The following is a 20,190-nucleotide window of genomic DNA, read 5'->3' on the forward strand; positions in this document are numbered from 1 at the left end:
AGATCATGATGCAGCCGTCCTTTTGGATTTCTTTTTAATAATGTGTGACCCTTCACCTTTGATCCCCTGACCTGCATTACCTTGGTAACCATTTCATTTTTTAATTTAATTTCATTTTTTAATTTTGGTGTACAAGCTGTAACATTTCATCTCTCAAAGTGTAACACGCTGATTTCCTTAAATAGAGATACCCCTTTGAGCGATAAATTTGCAAAATGCTGTCTTCATTTTCTGTATTAAAATTCATTTCAGTTTTTAAAATAAAGTGTAATCTGTGTTTTCATCCTTTTAAAATTTAAGTTTAGCGAGTGCATTTCCCCATACAATAGATCTCCTTTTCTATTCATGTTTTGCAACAGCTAGATTACCTTGCTGATGACACGTAACTCTCACGCACAGCAGCCAGCCACCACCACCTCCTTCCACACATACCCCCTCCCTCTCAGCACGCACCCCTTCCTGTGCAGATTACCTCCTCTTTCTTTCAGAAATAGTGGCAACTTGAGTTTAGCAGTCTTAGCTGCCACGTTCTACAACCTCAGATTACATTTTATATTCTCAAGTATTATTGGGACAGAGAGTTGAGCCCCTTAATTCCATGTATGGACTAGAAGATAAGAAAGTCGTCTCTTCCCCAGAAAGTACCTTTCCCCTCCTTTAATATTTATTTCTTTATTTGAGGCATAAGTTAATAACAAGCAACATTTTTAACATGGTCAGAAATGTGCTTTTGTCTCTGCTGAAGCCTGGGGAGTCAGCTGCAGTGGTCTGCATACCTGATTGCTTTATGACATGTGCTATTTTGTGACTGTTGTTTAGACATTTTTAATTGTATTCTGCTTTTCAGAAAATTCTTATTCAAAAGCAAAACAAACCAGAGTCTGAAAACAAAAATCAAACTTGAGTTAGTTCTTTGAACTGGCAGGATATTTCTAAGAAATCATGTTCCTTAAAAAAAAGTTGTGGGAATTTCTTAGCGTGGCCTGCTGAAGCGCAGATTATTTTTTAAGTGTCTCATTATTTTATTCTCTAACATTTAATGCTGATGCTTTAATTGCACACAGCTGAAGCTGCTAAATGAGCACTGAAATGGATTTAAGTCCTCTCTGAGCTTTGTTGATACCTATAAAAGTTTATGTCATTCATTAGAACCACAAATTAAAATTAGTTGTAGTGAGCTGTTCAGTGGAGATTGGAACTCTCGTGAACACGTCTTCAGGCTTACTAGCTTGTTTTTGTCTGTTGTACTTACATACCTGGAAAACTGCCTTTGACCTTGGCTATCTTTTCACAGAATTGCAAAATACCAAGAGCTGAGAAATACAGATCCTATGATTACAAAGCCAGAAAGTACATGGAATGAATGTCCCAATAGTTACGAGCCACTTATTGTTGCCTTGAATTTTAAGGGTTTTTTTTGTTGTTTTGTTTAAATGAGAATGCTTCAGAGTTGTGTAGGAGTATTTTCCAGATCCCACCCATGATGTGTTCCTCCGATGGTGTTATCCTCCCCGCCCCGAAGGAATAGCGCACAGAGTGTGCTCCCCTCCTCTTGCGGAAGCACCGTGTAGCCACCCAGTGCCTGAGGGGGGCGGGCTGATGGCCCCCAGAGAGTCACAGGCTCCCTGTTGACTGACAGAATCAGGGCCTCTTGACATCTTCCCCGTAGGCTCCCATGGCTTCTAGAGATAGTCAGCTACTTTATTCCTAAGTCCAGCAGGCGCTGAAGAGACATAAATAGGTGCACTAGAGAAATGTTTTTATTGTGCTATTTTATTTTGCAATTAGGTCACTTAGGTTTTCTTTAAAGTGTTCTGCTTAGTGCATTTTATTTTTTATTTTTTTATTTTTTTAAAGATTTTATTTATTTATTCGACAGAGATAGAGACAGCCAGCGAGAGAGGGAACACAAGCAGGAGTGGGAGAGGAAGAAGCAGGCTCCCAGCAGAGGAGCCTGATGTGGGGCTCGATCCCGGAACGCCAGGATCACGCCCTGAGCCGAAGGCAGACGCTTAACCGCTGTGTCACCCAGGCGCCCCTGCTTAGTGCATTTTAAGCTAACTTAATTTTTCTAAGAGAGTTAGTGTATGGACATATTTATTACTTAACTTTCAAGAACCGTTGTTTATTTGGTTCATATGTAGGGATTCTGGTAAGTTGTAAGCCACATGGATGTAGGTTTTGTAAGCATGATTCAGAGAAAACTCTAGTCTGGGCGTCAGAAAAACCTGTTTTTAACTAACAGGGTATCTGGATGTGCCATTTGGATCTCTTAAGGTAGTTCTACAAAACTAAAGAACTGGAATAGAAAGACTTCAAAAGACTTACATGTTGATGTGATTAAAAACACGGAAATCAGTTCAGTTTAAAAATATAAGAGTTTATAAAACATTTCACAGATTCGGCTTCAGTTTTATCCTATATAAAATGTAGACTATTGTTATGTCTCCTACTTACTTTTTAGGGTTGTTGGCAGGATAAATGAAACACTGAATGCTGGACCCAGTGGGAACCCAGAAGGAAGGTGCTTTTGAAATTAAACTTCGTCCTGTGGCTGTACTGTTGGCAGCTGTGACTGTCACACTGAGAGGCAGTTGTAGTGAAGTCTGTGGTGAATGGCCAGGAGCATGGGCTCTGCAACCAGGTCGCCTGGGGTGCAGGGCCACCTCCCACTTTGGCCCCTTGCAAGTGGTTTGACCTCTCTGTGCCTCAGTTTCCTTCTCTTTAAAATGGAGCTGATAAGAATAGCCCCCTGCTCAAGAGGGTCATGGGTGCGTCTTTGGGGGTGGATGTCTGCAAAGTAGTTAGAGCAGGGGTGACAAGTGGGGCAGCAGTGGTTGTGGCATCCCGGCCAGATCCTGCACACCAGGAGAGACCCAGGCAGGGTGGGGTTTCAGTGACACGGAATTCTGAGGAGGGCACACACCTTGAAGGAGATGAAGCTTCAGACAGCTTTCCCATTAGTCTCCTGACGTTGTCTGAGAGAGCCAGGCGTGCTTAGGGGAGAGGGACTGGGATGCTTACGGTTATTGGGCGCCTCTGAGGCAGATGCAAGTTCAGGTGTGTAAAGGTAAATCTGGGCTCCTAACCTTTTAGGAAGAAAAGCTTAGATGAGTAAGAGCACTGAACGCTTTCATGTTAGTGGTTTTTCGCTGTGGAGATACAGGAAGAGACCCATGGGAGAGACACCCCATCTCTCACTGCTCCGCTGGCTCCCAAGGAGTCAGAAAACTGTATGAGGCTTCAGTGCTTCCTCCTAAGTTGAAGAAGTGGAAGGAAGTCGCCGTTGTGGGGGGGGGGGGGGTCACACAGTTTTCCAGGTGCTTTCTATACATTTTAATTATCTAAATTTATCTACGAGGTGAGTGGTGTGTTCACCCTGTTTTGCACCTGAGAACACTGATGATCAGGTGGTTAAATCAGCCCTCATAGGGTCATACTCCTAGGAAATAATGGAACTGGGACCTAAGTCCAGGTGCTGTCCTTCTCCTGGCACCTGCATCCTTATTTTACTGGCAAACGTGGCTGGACCCCTGATAGGAAATTGTTTTGCCGTTCGGTTGCAGGGGACTCAGCCGTGTGCATTATGGTCCCTTAACCATTAGCAGCCCTGACTTAATAAGGTCTCCAGTGACCTGCTGCCACTACTGCCGGGAAGGCTCCATCTTGACTGCACACCCAGGGTCACTGTACAGCTTTGAAATATGGCGCTCTGGCCACGTCATCAGAATGGCTCTGATCTGGCCATTCTGGTAGAATCAGTAGGTTCAGAAATACAGGAAGTTTATGTTATAAACAGAAGAAAATGTAAATAATTGGTGCACATATAGACCTGTGCTTCCAGAACATGGGCCAGTGCTATTAATTCTGTAGTTAGCTACACTGTAAGTTAAATGGGCCTTAGTGGGCCATTTTAGTAATTCAGCCACCTATAATCAGTACCCCTTCTGTGGGAAAAATCCCAGCCATCCACTCCATAGAATATAGTCCTCTGGAAGTGGGCACCTGACCATCCCCAAAACCAGGTTTGAAGTTAGTCACGGAACTGAGTATAGTTAGGGGGCTCCACCTTCTTCCTCTCTCACTTCTTTTTTTTTTCCCATCTTGTATGCTCCCCCCCTCCCCCCGCCTTCTTTCCTCTAGCTCCCAACTCATCTTTCTCCCATCCTTCCTCTTTTTCTTTGTCTGCATCCGTGGGCCAGATCCCTCTGGGTGTGTCTATCCTTGGACCCCAGAGCACTTGAAATACTCCAGGAGGCCTAGCACGAAGTAGGTGTTCACATCGACATTTCTTAATTTGTCTTCATATCGATCTTTTGGAGGAGTAGGCATTACCCCTCATTAGCCTGTCAGCTTTCATTGGTGATTCGTTGAATAGGGCGGAATGTGGGACAGTAGGATGGACTTGACCGTTCTCGAGGCACTGGTATCAGGCTTTTAGTGTGTTTGCTGTACAGTTTTTAGAGCTGGGCTGTGAGGCCGTCTTGGTTGGACCCCTCACTTTGCTCCTGAGAGGGCAGGCCCTTCCTCAGGGTGCTCCGCGGGTCCGGACGTGCTGCTCGGGTGCTTCCCCCTTCGTCACACTGACGAGGGGAGCAGAGCAGATGCTGGAACACCTGTGCGTGTGTGCCACTCACTGTCTGTCTCGAGAGACGGTAGGAAAGCATCCAGCCCTTCTGCGTTGGTGCCCCCTCCCGTGAACAGCTTCCGCAGCAGAGTGCTTTGGGGGTGACCCAGGGGCCTCCTCACGGCCCCCATCTGGCCTCTGCAGGAGCCGTGCTGACGGAGGTTAGCCCTTCCTCGGGCGTTGTGGACACCGGGAAACCGGCTCCAGGAATGAGGAGAGGGTTTTGCCGTCTTCAGCGGCAGTCGGCTCTAGCCAGAGAGGGAGTTAGAGGAGGAGCTGCGGCAACCGTGGGGCTGCACAGTCAGGGGATCACGGGAAACCTCTCCTGTTCCTTCTCGTTTGTGGTGCTTGTTTCCCTGGGAAACTGTGGCCCTGGTTACCATGGACTGTGTGACATGCTTCAGAGTCCTAGGATTTAGACCAGACTTTCCACTTCAAGTGTACATCTTCACCTGGGGACACAGATACCCCGCACGATGACAAAGAGCACACGTGCCTACCTCAGAACTTGGGTTATTCGGGTTTGATCATCCAGTCCTTTCCCTCTCTCTCGTGCTGGTCCTTTCGAGTGGTTTACCCCTCTTCGCCCTTCATTTTTCCAAGGAGAGACCTGGGTGATTGTTCTGCTGCTCTCGTTACGGTGGCGAGGAGGACTGGTAGGGAGGGTTGGAGCTCGGGCCTGGCTGTTCGCCGTGGTTTTGCCTGCTCGCGGACCTGTTACAGCATCTGGTGCAGAGGAGCTTTGCGCGTAGTAGACGCTCAGCAAACACTCGCTCTTTCTGTTCTCATTAGCACAGGTAATTAAGAACAGGAGCTGATAGACTGCACGTATCTGTGCAGAGATATGTCTGTAATTAAAGTTTTAATTAAAGAAACACCAGACCAGGCAGATGGTTCTTATGCCTGCATCCTGTAAACCAAACAGCCATGGCTTTTCGATCTTGCACAGAAGCAAAGAGGAGACTAGCCTCACTCGTGGATGGCACCAGAGGGGAGGGGGGACTCTTATTAACTAGCCATAATCTAATTTTGGTGGTACTTTTTGTGATGCCAAATCCAGGGATAATCACTGCAGTTTGAAATGGAAATATGATACATCAAAGTTATGTCCCAACCAAAGCTTTTAAGTCTCCAGTCAAGGGCATTACCACAGCCCAGCTGGTATATCACAAGGCGTGTGGTTTTGTGCTAGATCACAAAAGCTGACAAAGTGTTATTTAGGATCATCAGCTAAATACAGTATTAGAGTGCTGTCATCCTGATTTTCCGGGTTTTGCCACTGTATGCAGTGCAGTATTGAGATACGGGGTGTGTGCCTGCTTGGCTCATGCAGGTCTTCTGTGCTGTTGATGTCACAGTGACCTTAATGACCAACCAAGTGTAGAATTTAAAAAAAACAACCACAGGGGTAGCAGAAAAAAACTTAGGTCTTACCACTTAGAACAACCTCCGCCCAGGGAGCCCCGTGAACTCGTTCAGGTCATGGCACTCTTAGCAGGAAGCCTGAGCAGTGCAGAGAAGAGGCGTTGGGAGGTCCGTGCCAGTTCACCTTGACCTCTTGGGATGCATCCACTCCTTAGTCCCCAGTTTCTTACCCTTACTCGTAATCGTTTACTCATCCGTGCTCACGGTTTTCTGGCCTCACTGCACTGCCGGTGGGCAGTAGCTCAGCTAGATGCCCGTTGATGTAGGCATGTTTTTATCACTTAACGTCTCACTCATTCGTTTTCTGCTTGGTGGAACCAGCGTTGAAGATGTTCATTTTCTATTTCACAGTGAAACATCTTAGAGGATTAGGAGAGTGGTTTTCTACTTTGCTTAATGGTAGGTGACCTTATCCCTGTTTATTTTTGAAGAAAGTAGGGCTCTCATCAGAAAAAGCCCGTGCCACACTGGGACGTACGTAGGTATCTCCACATTAAAGATGATGGCACAAAGTGATAGAACCCAGAAGTACTTTAACTCATCGTCATGCCGTCTGTAGATCAGAACTCCATCCCTCCCAGCAGAAATGCCAAATTCACGAACCTGTGATGCACTATGAGTGACGCATGTGTACGATGGGTAGAGAGAAATGTTTTTATCATCTTTTTGCTTGGGGAAGAGGTCAGTTACTTGGGGAGGTACTGTTTGTTTTCGGAAGAAGCCAGTTCACTGTAAGCTACTTTGAATAAGTGGGCTTCGGTGTTTGTGTCCAGGAAATATTGTCAGACCCATAGAGAAGTGCTCCTAGGTAGTGAGTTGCCATTTTATGTGCATAATTTGAACCTGACTGGCTCTGAGGTCTGCTTCTTCTCTCATCTGGTGAGAGACCTGAGCATGTAACCCTCAACACACGTAGCACGGCGTTCGGTTGTGGGAGGTTTCCTAGGAGGTGATGCGTTGTTGCTCAGAGCGCAACAGGAGCGCCTCCCTTCAGGGGAGCAGATTGTTGCTTCTCCACAAGGAGAAGAACCATCAGCAAACAAACCCACCTGGAAAAGGAGGTTTTTAATTTCTTATTCTGTGGTGGGTTTGGAGAGAACTTTCGTTCTCCCTGATACCTAGGTGCTGATGGAGTGGGCGGTGGAGTGTTGTCTACCCTCAAATGACTTAAATTTGAACACTTACTCATTGGTTCAATATTTATTGAATGCCTAGTAGCAGGCGCTGTCCTAGTTACCAGGAATAAAGCAGTAAACAAAAGAAGGCCATTCCCCTCAAAAAGCTTATTTTCTGGTTGGGTGGGGAGGGGTCACAGCCAATAAACAAACAAAAAACAAGTAACAGTAATTGAGTGATTATATGTGACAACATTTATTCACTAGTTAGTCCTCAGAGCAGGGAGGAAGCAGGTGCTCTTGTTGTCCTCGTTTTGCAGGCGAGGACACCAAGGTACAGAGAGGTAGCAGTTAAGTGCTCAGTGTCACACAGCAGGACGTGCTGCTGGTCTTCCAACCCCGGTGACCTGCCTCCGAGTGCATGCTCTTCACACCATGCGATTTTCTCTTTTAAACAACAGCCTAATCTGTTTATTTCTCCACCAACACAGAAATGTTGATGCTACTAAGTGTGATGAGGAGCAGTGAAGCTAAGTGAACCGTTGGGAGGGTTCCTGGATGTTGGCCCGGGGGTGTGCAGGTGTGTGCTGTTTGAGAAAGTGTGACTTGAGCAGGTGTCTGGTACAGTGATTTGAAGGAAGTGACACAGTGATCCAGGTAGTATCTGGAGTGAGAGTATTCCAAGCAGAGGGAAAGCAGAAGCAAAGGCCCCCAGGTGGGTGCATGTGGGTTTGGCAGTAGCAGAAGAGAAGAAAGGAGAATAGCGAGGAGGCCAGTGTGGCTGCTCTGAGTGGGTTTGGTGAGAACAGTAGGATGAGGTATCAGGGGCTATGTCCCACGGGGTCTGACGGGGCATGGTGAGGTCTTCTGATTTTAGTGAATGAGAAAGGAAGCCATCCGAGAATTGTTGAGCAGAAAGACACCATGATTTAAGGGATCACCCTGAATGCAGTGCAGAGAACAGTTTAGGGCAGGGGTTGGCAGACCATCCCCTGAAGGCCCAATCCAGCCAGCCACCTGTTTTTGTGCAGCCAGCAAACTGAGATGTTTTTTGTATTTCTAAATGGTTGAAAAAAATAAGATGAATAATAATTTGTGGTACATGAAAATTATACGTAATTCAAATTTCAGTGTCCATTTAAGTTCTAGTTTTACTGGAATAGAGCCACAATCATTCGTTTGCATATTGTCTGAGTCTGCTTTTGAGCTGCAACAGCCAAGTTGAGTGGTTGCGACAGAGACCATCTGGCCCACAGAGCCGAAAATATTTACTATCTGGCCCTTTAAGAAGTTCGCTGATCCCTTAGGTTTAGGGCCGTAGGGATGGAAGTAAGAAGACTAGTGAGTAGACTGTCGCGAGGGCTGGTGGTGGCCTGGACCAGGGTGGTGAGAAACGGTCAGATGCTGGATGTGTTTCAGAGGAAGAGCTGACAGGTTGTGTGCAAATACAAGGAGTTGGGGTGGATGCCAATGTTTTTGCACTGAGCAGCTGGGAGAATGCAGCTTCTCTTTGCTGAGATTGGGAAGCCCGTGGGAGCCGCAGGTTGGGATGAAAGGGTGAGGAGAAAGCAAGAGTTGTGTTTTGGACGTGTTAACTCTAACATGCCAAGTGGAGGTGTTGACTAGGCAGTCACATATATGAATTGTAATCTAGAGGAGAGGCCTAGGCTCAAGCCAGACTTCTTAGTGTTTTCAGCATTTAGAAGGTTCTTACTTGCTCTGGGATGCATGGGATCCTTAAGGGGGATTTGGATAGGGAGAGGTGTTCAAACATGGAATGCTGTGGTGTTAAGAGGAAGGAGGAGAAGAAAGCAAAGGAGAATGGGAAGGAACAACCAGAGAAGGAAAGCCAGGAGAGCGAGGTCTCCTGGAAGAATGTGTTTCAAAGCAGAGAGAGTGATCTTCTGTGTCAGATGCTGCTAAAAGTCAAGTAATATGCAGACTGAGAATTGACTGTGGACCTGGCAGCATGGAGGTCAATGGTGACTTTGATATGAGCTGGATGAGTGAAGTGGTGAGGACAAAAACCCTATCCCAGCTGGTTCAAGCAGAAATGGGAGGACAGGAAGCAGAGTTGGTGCTTTTGAAGAGTTCTGCTTTCTGCTGCCCAAATGTAGGCTATGAGGGGGCAGAGTAGGGTTTAACCTGGGATTGGGATTTTGCCCTGGGAATGCTGGCGGGGGAAGGGGCAAGGGAGCTGAGCGCTGGTGTGATGAAGGATCATATACTCTAAGACAGATGGGCAGCAAAAGGGAAGCACAAGGAAGATGAGGGCAGTGAGAGGCCATGGCAACAGGGGGATTGAAGGAATAGGATCAGGAATGGTGCCTGGGTGGCTCAGTCAGTTAAGCGTCCAACTCTTGACTCTTGATTTCATCTCAGGTCATGATCTCAGTTCTTGGGATAGAGCCCTGAGTTGGGCTCTGCTCTGGGTGTGGAGCCAGCTTGGGATTCTCTCTCCCTTCTCCCTCTGACCACCCAACTTGTCTCTTAAAAAAAAAAAAAAAAAAAAAGGAATGGTTGGAGTAGGGATAGTCAAAGAGAGGGATGCTTGAATTTGATATCGAAGGAATGCAGTTGTAGTTAACATCAAGGCCTAGGATAGTGCTGTCCAATAGAAATGTAATGTGAGCCACATGTGTAATTTTGAATGTTTTAGAAGCCATGTTTTAAAGAAGTAAAAAGAAACAAATGAAATTAATTTTAATGATCTATTAGCTCAATATATCTAAAATATGTGAACATGCAATCAATATAAAAATTATTGAGATATTTTACATTTATTTTGTACTAAGTCTTTGAAATCCAATATGGGTTTTATACTTTCAGCATATCTTAATTCAGACCAGACGCAAGTTCAGGTGCTCAGTATCCACATGTGGCTCATGGCTGCCATCTTGGACAGGTTGGGGATGCTCGTGGAAGTATGGTTCAAGGGTATTAGAGAGGAGTGGGTCAAGGAACAGGCCAGTGTTTAGGAAGGATTGTCTGCATGGTTCTGAAACCACTTATGACTCCTGATGAGAGTAACAGGGTTGGAGAGGCAGAAGGGGCATGCTGTGGCTCTTGGTAGGATCTGTGCCTCAGTGGCTGCTGCTCTAACCTTCTACCTGCAAAGGAGCATTTCCTGACCCTGATCCTGTCCTACTTCTCAAAGCATCCGTGAGGTTATGAGGGATTGCTCTTGCCTCATTTAAAACCCAGGTGGTGGTACCTCCTTGGAATGATGGATTTGGGACAAGATTTCTGAATCACAGTGAAGTATCAGAACACAAGGCCATAATTTTGACAAGATCTTCCAAAAATGGCAGCTTTTCACTTGGCATGTTTTTATTTTCATCCACAAGGCTTTTCATTGACTCACTAATGAAAATACTAACTCCATGTGGGCAGCTCATTACAGCCACACACACCCCACCCCCAGGAAAAAAATACCCTTTAGATTCTTATGTTTATTTTGTTGTATCTTTAGATTCTATCTTTATTTTGGCATAATCCTCACATACCTCAAATGTTAGTTATACTTCATCCTAAATGTGTTTGAATCCCTACAGAAGTCAGCGTTTAGTAGCTTCGAGGCTGTCCCATGTGGTAGAAGCAGCAGCATGCAAAACCTGCCTGTCCTCATCTGATGCTTTTGAAAGGGCAGGCATGGTCAGCCTTTTACTGTGTAGAAGATTTATATATATGTGTGTATATATATATGTATATATATATGGCATGTGCACGCTTGCTCTGTTACGTGTGTGTGTGTATAACAACTTACATAGATAAATTTATATATTTGGTTTGGATCCACAGTGTGTCTTTAAAGATTAATAAAAATTGATGATGAGGTCAGAAGCTGTTTTTAGCCTTGTAGGCCAGGAAAATTAAACTGTTTTGAGAGGATAAACAGGAACGCCTCAGGCCACTCACATGGTCTTGCTACTTTCCATACAGATAATGAGCCCCAGGGAAAAAGATGCATGGATACTCCCCTTCTGTACCTTTATCAAGTTTAAATTATTTTAGCTTCTCTTTAGTTTCCTGTTATATTAAGATTATTAAGATTAACCAAAAAAAAAAAAAGGTCCTCAAAAATCCTACCAGCTCCAATATTTAGGAAGAGTCTGTTTTGAGCCATGGATTTGTGAACCTTGTGTTCTTGGATGACCTCTGTTTTGAAGGAATAATTGCTTGTTCATTTCGTATGAACTAATGTCACGAGGATGTGGGGTCTAGGTAGTTTGTCTTGTTAACGTCCGGACTTAAGTAGTTCCATGAGAGTGTCACAGCATTTACTGGTCACTAGCTGTGCACCCTCTGTAAATACAATGTCCTTCTGGCACCAGCGTGCTCGTGTGAAAGAAGACTCAGTAGACACAATTTAGTAATAAGGAAACGTGCTCACTACATAAGTTTTCTTAAACTCTCTTTATTCTAATTAAAATGTTTATCTAATAGATAAGTGGGTGAACGCTAAGAACTGGAAATTAAGCAAGAAATTTAAAGAACGTTGATGGCTTTATTGCAGTTTGTTTTGAGGTTTTTGTCTCCACTAAATGCTGGTTTGCTTTTAAAGTCACTCCTTCACACATAAATCTTTATGACGAATGGACTGGAATTTATTCCAACAAAAGAAGAGCTAGTTTACCATGCCACTTGTAAATGATAACACATGTTATGTAAGAGAACCAAAGCATTAGCTTTTTAAAAGCATTGTTAGCATGATTACTTAATGTGGTCCACACACAATTCTAGTTTCTTTGAAAGTGAAGGTCAGTGTGTCTAGAAGACTAGGGAAGTGAGTGCTTTGACATTTGTTCATTGTTTTTTATTTAGATCTGGGTCACTACCATGCTCTTGGTATAATTCTTGCCTCAAAAAAATCCAGAGCATAACATTTAAACTTGTACTTTATTCCTTCAGAAATTTACTGCTGACACTGAAACTTGATCCACCCTGGCAGGCGTAACCCTAACCAAAGCAGATGCTTGTTCGGTAGTGGGCAAGCCTTTCCTTGCCCTCCCTTGTCCTAGAACCTGTGTGCAAGCCAGCTCTCTGAATGCTTCTCTGGGTTGGCATCTGGATTTGCCTTTATTAATAAAGCATTCATTAACTCAGAACGCCCATCTCTGCATGCAAGTGGAGGTGTTCACGGACAGATACAACCTCCCCCACACGCTCTCCCAGCCCGGGCCTCCTCCTCTGCTCCCGCCCCTTCCTGGGTTTGTGCCTGGCAGACAGTCTCTTTCTGGAGGCCAGCCCGGATGTCACTTCTCCATGTGCCCGTTCTGCACAGCCTGTCCTACTGGCTCGCTTTTAATGGGCACTGCTTTCCGTGTCCCTCTGAGGACCCTTGCCATAGCATATTGTAATTTGTCTCTTTATTGGTGTTTTTAGTCCCCTAAACCATGAGCTCCTCAGGGCAGGTGCTAGACCTTACTGATTTCTCTTTCCCTAGAGGCCAGCCCAGCATGTGTGCATGGCTGTTAGTGAATGAATGTGGCTGGATAAAAGGGGAAGGGATGGTGGGGTAATGCACCTTCAAGCCAAAAAGGTAAACTTAGTTGTTTTGGGGGAAGAGAATAAATACTCTTTTCGTTTATGTAGTTCTTAAAATTTGGGTGGCAGAAAGCAAATATGCAGAAAACAAGTCAGAAGCTGCTGTCTGATTCCACAGAGACAGTCACATTTTATATTTAAAAAATGTAATTTAGCATTGATCGCCTTGAAATCTTCAGTTTGTTGTTCTGGTGTCTTAACTAATTATTTAATTGAGTAACAGCTAGGAGAATAGATCATACATGTGAGGACTTCCTTTGTAAGAAGCCCACAGCTCTTTTCTTTCTATGATGTGTCCTTTTTAGCACCATCCTCGAGGCTTGTGAAACTGAGCTGCCTCTCTGCATTGGACACATGCTTGAATGTGATGGTTCTTTCATAAGTATCTGGTTCCACGGAAGTTCACTAGTCATGCTTCTGTTGCATCAATTTGAGGTTTGGTTGGAAATCATTCCCATAGTAGAAAAACAAATTAGCGTCCTCCCTCTGCACCCAGCTTCCAGCTTCCCCTCAAAGATTCATTAGCATGGTGTTCAGTATTTTACCCAAAATCACTCACTTTAAAATGGCTCTTCCCCTCTTAGCATCTAAGCAAGGGGAGGTAAGTGAGACAGATCAGAAAGAACAGACCTTCTACGGCTTCCTTCCGCGTCAGTGTGCGTTTGGTGGTTCAAGGGCCACTGTGGAAGTCACCTGTAGCTTCTTAGGATCTTACCTAATGAAGGAAATGTTAGTCCTACTCCTCATTCAGTGTTCCTTTGAAATACTGCATTCCTCTAACCTGTGAAGCTGCTTGAAGGAACGAGTGGCGGTGCTGGGGGTTCAGTTTGAGCAGTCCGCCTTCTCAGGCCCGTGCTTCACCTAATGGTGTCCAGCAGGGGAGCCTCTCGAAGCATTGTGTCCTGTTGCATCAATATGTACTTAGACACGCTAATCTGAATTAGAGAGCTGATTGTACATAATGACTCCTTGGGGATGCCGTGGTAGAAAAAAGAAAACAAAAACTTAAGTAGTCTACTGAATATGCATAGTCAGTAGAAAATTCTCCTAAAATTAGTGTTAATTGAATCTGAACCTTGATCATCTTTGAACCCTTAATTTTTAATTCGATCCCTTAAAAAACTCTTGTGGCCTCTTAAAGATACATCTTGCAACCAGTAAAAGTTACACTGTAATGATTGTAAAAAGGCTGAGTTACCGTAGGGAAGTGAGTCATCTGTGTGGATATATATATGTGAGTAGTGTGTCTGGTACATTTATACGTCTACATACACATGTGCAGACGTGTGTGTTTATACAAACCGTAGTTTGTCTTTATTCAGATGTCTCCTCCTCTCTGCCTCTGGAAATGGGGCACATTTTCTTCAGTTAAAAACAGAAATAGAAGCGATGGTCTTGACCCATTTTACACTTATTTATTTCAGGCTCTCACCACACACTTGTTCATGGGCGCAGCAAGAAGAGGGACCCACAGAGCTGGAGCCGCGAGGGCTGGCACATTGGACTCAGAGCTGGCAGAACTCGTAGGGGGATCTTGCCATCCTGCAGCCCCATGTCTGGCTCCAAGATAATTCTGTTAGTGAAGTGCTTGCACTTAAGATCCAAAATTAATTTGAACTGAATGTTACTGAAAATAAAGTAGATGAAAGTGCCCCACTCTTGCCTTACCCACAGTTGTTACGTGAGAGATCCACAGTCTGACCTGGCTGTGGGAGAGCAGGTCTCTGCCCACGTGCCACCTGGTCACGGAGGTCTCGGCGATTGTCCTCGTGCCCAGATGCCACTCTCCGTCCCCTTTGCAAGCTTCTCTTTTCCTAAGAGCACTCATCTCCAGAGTGGTGGTAGGGTCATGTATTGGTGGCTGTCTTTGTCCTACAGGAATGGAAGCCCCACGAGGGCAGGGCCTCTGTGCTGTTCCTGTCTTCACTGTGTGGGGAGAGTCTGAATAAATGCTGTGAGTGCATAAATGGGTCACCTGATGTGGTGTCCTTTCTGAATGTTTGCTTTTAATTTGCCTTTTATAGATAACTTTTTAAAATGATAAAACAGTGAAACTTGGGGGTAAATATAAAAATTTTGTTATGATTGAAATGAGCAGCATGGGGTGTTTTTGAATTGCCGGAGCAAATCAGGGCTTTAGAATATTGAATTACAAATTTACGCTCTGTTCTGGTAGCCATGCCTCCTGATGAAGAAGCAGAGGAAACAGATGTAGGAGAGACAGGAGGCCTGTCTCTGGAATAAGGTGTACCTTGGAGAGCTTGCAGTTTTGGTTCCAGACCACTGCAAGAAAGCGAGTATCACAATAAAGTGAGTCAGATGAATGTTTTTGTTTCCGGTGCACATGAAAGTTAAGTTTACACTATTTTTTGCTCTATTAAATGTGTTAATAGCATTATGTCTAAAAAAATGTACATATCTTAAAAAATATTGCTGAAAAATGCTAACCATCATCTGAGCTTTCAATGAGTCGTGACCTTTTTGCTGGTGGAGGGTCTTATCTATATGCAGTGGCTGCAGACTGCTCAGGGTGGTGGGTGCTGAAGGTTGGGGTGGCTGTGATTTTTTACAACAAAACAACAATGAAGTTTGCTGCATAGATCAACTCCTCCTTTCACAAATTTCTCTAGCACGCGATGCTGTTTGATAGCATTTTCCCCATAGTAGAACTTTTTCCAAAATTGGACTCTGTCCCCTCGAATGCTCCCACTGCTTTATCAACTAAGTTTATGTAATATTCTGAATCCTTTGTTGTCATTTCAGTAGTCTCCACCAGGAGCAGATTCTCTCTTTAAGAGGTTCGTCCATAAGAAACAAGTCCTCATCTGTTCAAGTTTTATCATGAGATTGCAGTGATTTGGTCCCATCTTCAGACTCCACTTCTAATTCTAGTTCTCTTGCTATTTCCACCACACCTGCAGTTCCTTCCTGCACTGAAGTCTCGAACACCTCAAAGTCATCCATGAGGGTGGGAGTGCATTTCTTCCAAACTCCTGTTCGTGTTGATATTTTGACCTCTTTCCATGAATCATGAATGTTTTTAATGGCATCTAGATGGTGAATCCTTCCCAGAGGTTTTCACTTTACTTTGTCCAGATCCATCGGAGGAATTTGTATCTAGGGCAGCTATCCCCTTATGAAATGTATTTCTTGAATAGTAAGCCTTGGAAGTTGAAATGACTCCTTGATCCATGAGCTGCAGGATGGATGTTGTGTTAGCATGCATTAGTCTCCTCGCACATCTCCGTCAGAGCTCTTGGGTCACCATAGGCATTGTCAGTGAACAGTACTATTTTGGAAGGGATCTATTTTCCTGAGCAGTAGGCCTCAACAGCGGGCTTAAGATACTCAGCAAACCATGTTGTAAACAGATGTGCTGTCACCAGGCTTTGCTGTTCCATTCGTAGAGCACAGGCAGAGTAAATGTAGCCAGTTCTTTAGCGTAGTTCGAAAATTCGCACCATGGCAAATGAGCATTGGCCCCAACAGGAGAGGCAGCCTGTCCTTGGAAGTTGGAAGCCGGGGGCTGACTTCTCCTCTCCAGCTGTGGAAAAGCGAGGTAAGCCTTCCAGCAGCAGGTGTTTCGTGTCCGTGGAAAATCTGTTGTTTCGTGTCGGTGCCGTCGGGAATCCTCTGAGCTAGATCTTCTGGAGAGCTTGCTGCCGCTCCCGTGTCAGCACTTGCTGCTTCCCCTCGTGCGCTCCTGTGATGAGCACGGCTTCCCTTAAACCTCATGAACCCACCTGCGCTGGCCTCAGACCTTTCTAGTGCAGCTCCGTCCCTCTCTCAGCCTTCAGGAACTGGAGAGTGAGGGCCTCGCTCTGGATGACGCTTTGGCTGAAGGGAATGCTGGGGCTGGTCTGCTCTTCTGTCTAGACCACTAGAACTTTTCCCATTTCAGCACGAAGGCTGTTTTGCTTTCTTACCCCTATGTTCACTGGAGTAGCACTTCTAATTTCCTTCAAGAACTCTTCCTTTGCAGGCACAACTTGGCTGTTTGGCAGGAGAGGCCTCGCTTTCAGCCTGTCTCGGTTTTCAACATGCTTTCCTCCCTGAGCTGAATCGTTTCTAGCTTTTGATTTAAAGTGAGAGACATGGGCTCTGCCTTTCACCTGAACACTTAGAGGCCATCGTAGGGTTGTTAGCTGGCCCGATTTCAATATTGTGGTGTCTCGGGGACCAGGGAGGCCTGAGGAGGAGAGAGACAGGGGAACAGCTGGTCAGTGGAGCAGTAGGACACACCCGACACTGATCAGTAAAGTTTGCCATCTTACACGGATGTGGTGTGTGGCGTCCCAGAATAATGACAGCAGCAACATCTGATCACAGATCACCTTAAAAATATAATAATAATGAAAAAGCTTAAAATACTGCGAGAATGACCAAAATGTGACCCAGAGACACAAAGTGAGCAAATGCTGTTGGAAAAATAGCACCAATAGACATGCTTGGCACAGGGTTGCCACAAACCCTCCACTTGTAAAAACTCAATACCTGAGAAGCCCAGGAAAGCAAAGCAATAAAACAAACTCCTTTATTTTAATATCAAGGCATCTAGTGAGAGTCTAGAAAGAAGCAATGAAAAATAAAAATAGGTAGAAAGTAGATATTTTTTTGACTTTTCTTAATTTAAAAAATAGATTTTGGCATCAAGAAAACAAGATAAACCAGAATATTTCCTAGGTCAAAGGGGCATTAACAAAGACACAGAGGCAGTTATTCTAATGGAACTAACAGAAGTACTTCTGTTCTAGAATACACATTGCAGCTGCTCCCTCTTTATTCCTTTCGTGCTGGTGTCGGCCACAGTACCCACATGTTCTTGAGAACCTTCGAGGAGGATTGGTTTGTTTGTTTTTAATACAAAGGTCAAAACCCAGGGAAACTGTATCCTTTGATGTAGGCTGTTACCTCAAGGTGAGTTTATTCGGGGCACTAAGTTGAGCCAAACTGGTGAAAGAACTTCAGCTTCTCAGGAATAGTGTACTGCATTTGTCAGATTGTGTTCCTTTCATTGTGAACTTCAGTTATTCATTGCACACTGAAAGAATCACCTAAAACCGGGAAAACCAAAGGCCCAGTTGAGCTTGAAGTTTATGTCATGTAGTGAGGTACCCAACATTTCTGATGAAATCAGTAGTATGTTTCACTTCCTTTTAAATAAAGTGTGAAAAGCAAAGAGCAGGTTTTTATGTACCACAAAGCAAAACAAAAAAACCTTTCAGGGCATAATGCATTTTTCATTAAACTCACCACTGAACTATTTTGATTATGTAATCTTATCCTCCCATGAACGTATAAGAAGTGTGAATTTTCTGGGGTGAAGAAATAATTGCAGAAGCTGGTTAATGAGGCAGAACTCACACATCTGCATTTATGGTTTTGTGGGCAAATAAATCATCAGTGGAGGATACAAATGTAAAGAAAAATTCTTGATTGCGCTCAAGAAATGCAAGGTTGAACTTTTTACTAAAATAGAATTTTACAGCCTCTCCGAGGGATGTTGTGAGTATTAAATAAGTGTAATGTGCTCAGAATAGCAACCCAGGGCGTAGTGAGCACTAGGAAATGTGTGCCCTTTATCTCTTACACGGATTTTAGTACAAAAGACTAAATCATGTCTTAATCATGCATCATAAACTGAACTGTAATTTAATGTGGTGAATGTCCACCTTAACTCAGTCAGGAGTGGCTTTCAGAGCGAGGAAGATCCTGAAACGTTTTTCTTTGGGCCCTTATGTGTGCCATGTATGAGATCCTTGGGCAGGTTACCCAGATGATGGGCCTAGAGCCAAGAGATGCGGGAGCAAATATGTAACTCTTAGTTGTATTTTGAAATACATTATTTTAAAAAATCCGAAGATTCGATTGACTTACTTTTTTTTAATTTTTTTTTTTTTTTTTTAGCATGCCCTGTTGCTGTGTTTGTGTACTTCTAAGTTTTCTGGAATTCAGTTGAGATTTATGACCAACAGATGCTTAAAGCCGTTGTCAGAATTACGTACCTAGCGCTTCATTGATTTGAAATCTAGTTTTCATTCAACATTCCTGCAGTTTAAAATGTGACAGAAGTTTTTCAAGAGTGATTACATGAGTTAGTGCCCTCTGGTGGCACACAGAGGACATCAGGCAGAGAGGGACTGACCCGTTGAGCCTTCTTCAGAAAACTCGTCTGAGGAGGAGTCTTCTTGTAATTGGTTCTTTTCTGAGAGCTTTTCTTTTTGGTGGATTTTGAAAAGGTCTGCAGTGGTTGATTTATGCCCATCTGTAGTTTATTTTTCATGTGTTGGGTGCTCGTCAGTGCCCTCGTCCATTAAGCCATGGCCCTGGAGTTGACTAGTAACAGCCTTATGGGGAGACTTCTTTAGCAGTGTAGGCTAGGATGAATTTCCGGGTGAGAGGATTTTCAGGTGAATTTACTGGAGGAAGGTATACCAACGTTAAGATTTTCGAAGGGGGATCAGGACATCCATTTTTAGATGCATCTCTTAATTTGCCTTTTGAAGAGGGGACCACTCACTTCTTGGATTGATGGCCTTTGGGTGACTCAGTGGTGCCACTTGAGACAAACCTACCCAGTGGATTGGAAGTAGGTGGGCATTGTGGTACATTTAGATCTTCCCTGCAGGGCAGGCCCCACCTTTCCCGCCTGGGTCCTTTGGCCAGACTCGCTTACTCTTGGGGCTTTGGGGTCAGGCAGGCCAGAAACAGCATCTCATTCCCACCTCTGAAAAGCTGTGGGACCCTGGGAAGTCGCTCTGTCTTTTATGAGTTTCTTTAGCTGTGCGATCTGGCTGTTGCTGCTTCGAACCTACGTCAGGAGACAGTTGTGTGGTGGAAATGAGCTCGTGTGTGAGAGAGTTGTAAGCTTTGTGCAGATTGCTATTACATACGTGTTTCTTTCCTTCTCTTCCCCAAAGCAAGTTCCCCCCTCCTTTAAAATGAAGTCTTAATCTTGAATAATGTTATATTTACAGCCATGTTGCAAAGGTGGTACAGAGTTTGCACAGTCCCCTTACCTAGTTTCTCCTGCAAGCCTCACTTTGATATGACCAGGTTTCCTTATACTTTTCATGTATAATCCCTGTGATCTTTGATCACATTTGGCTTAAAGTGCCAATTTAGCACTTGGCTAAGGCTGAAATATTTGCCTAAATACCTGAATTTTGCTGAAGATGTGCCATTTGCTTCCAGATCATCCTTCTGTTTTTACCTTGGTCCGTGTCTGTGACCACTTGACAATAGAGTAGTCTTTGATTTTCCAGGATCTTAACACCTAAACAGTTTCCCCGTTGAAGAAGTTAATGAGCTGTGCACCCATACGGGAGACGAGGCAGGCGGTTGGCGTCAGCGTGTTACCGAGGCACATTGGCACCCCGGCCGCATCTCACACCGCCACAGTTTAAGTCAGGGTAGAAATGTGCATATTCCAACCCCCCTCCCCCAAACCCCAAAAACATTTCTTACATTTGGAAA

The 20,190-nt window shown here is 44.5% G+C and overlaps 1 protein-coding gene across 1 annotated transcript in view; it reads left to right on the forward strand.

Annotated features, from left to right (window-relative positions):
• Positions 1 to 20,190, forward strand: part of CAMTA1 (calmodulin binding transcription activator 1) — a 111,652-nt gene that overhangs the window by 80,531 nt on the left and 10,931 nt on the right. The window contains exon 4 of the mRNA XM_026519939.4: positions 1 to 20,190. This exon is cut by the window's right edge and continues 10,931 nt beyond it. Within this exon, the coding sequence (XP_026375724.1) occupies positions 1 to 9 (9 nt within the window). The 3' untranslated portion in view covers positions 10 to 20,190.

Source organism: Ursus arctos, unplaced genomic scaffold (genome assembly GCF_023065955.2).
Source record: "Ursus arctos isolate Adak ecotype North America unplaced genomic scaffold, UrsArc2.0 scaffold_32, whole genome shotgun sequence".
NCBI lineage: Eukaryota > Metazoa > Chordata > Mammalia > Carnivora > Ursidae > Ursus > Ursus arctos.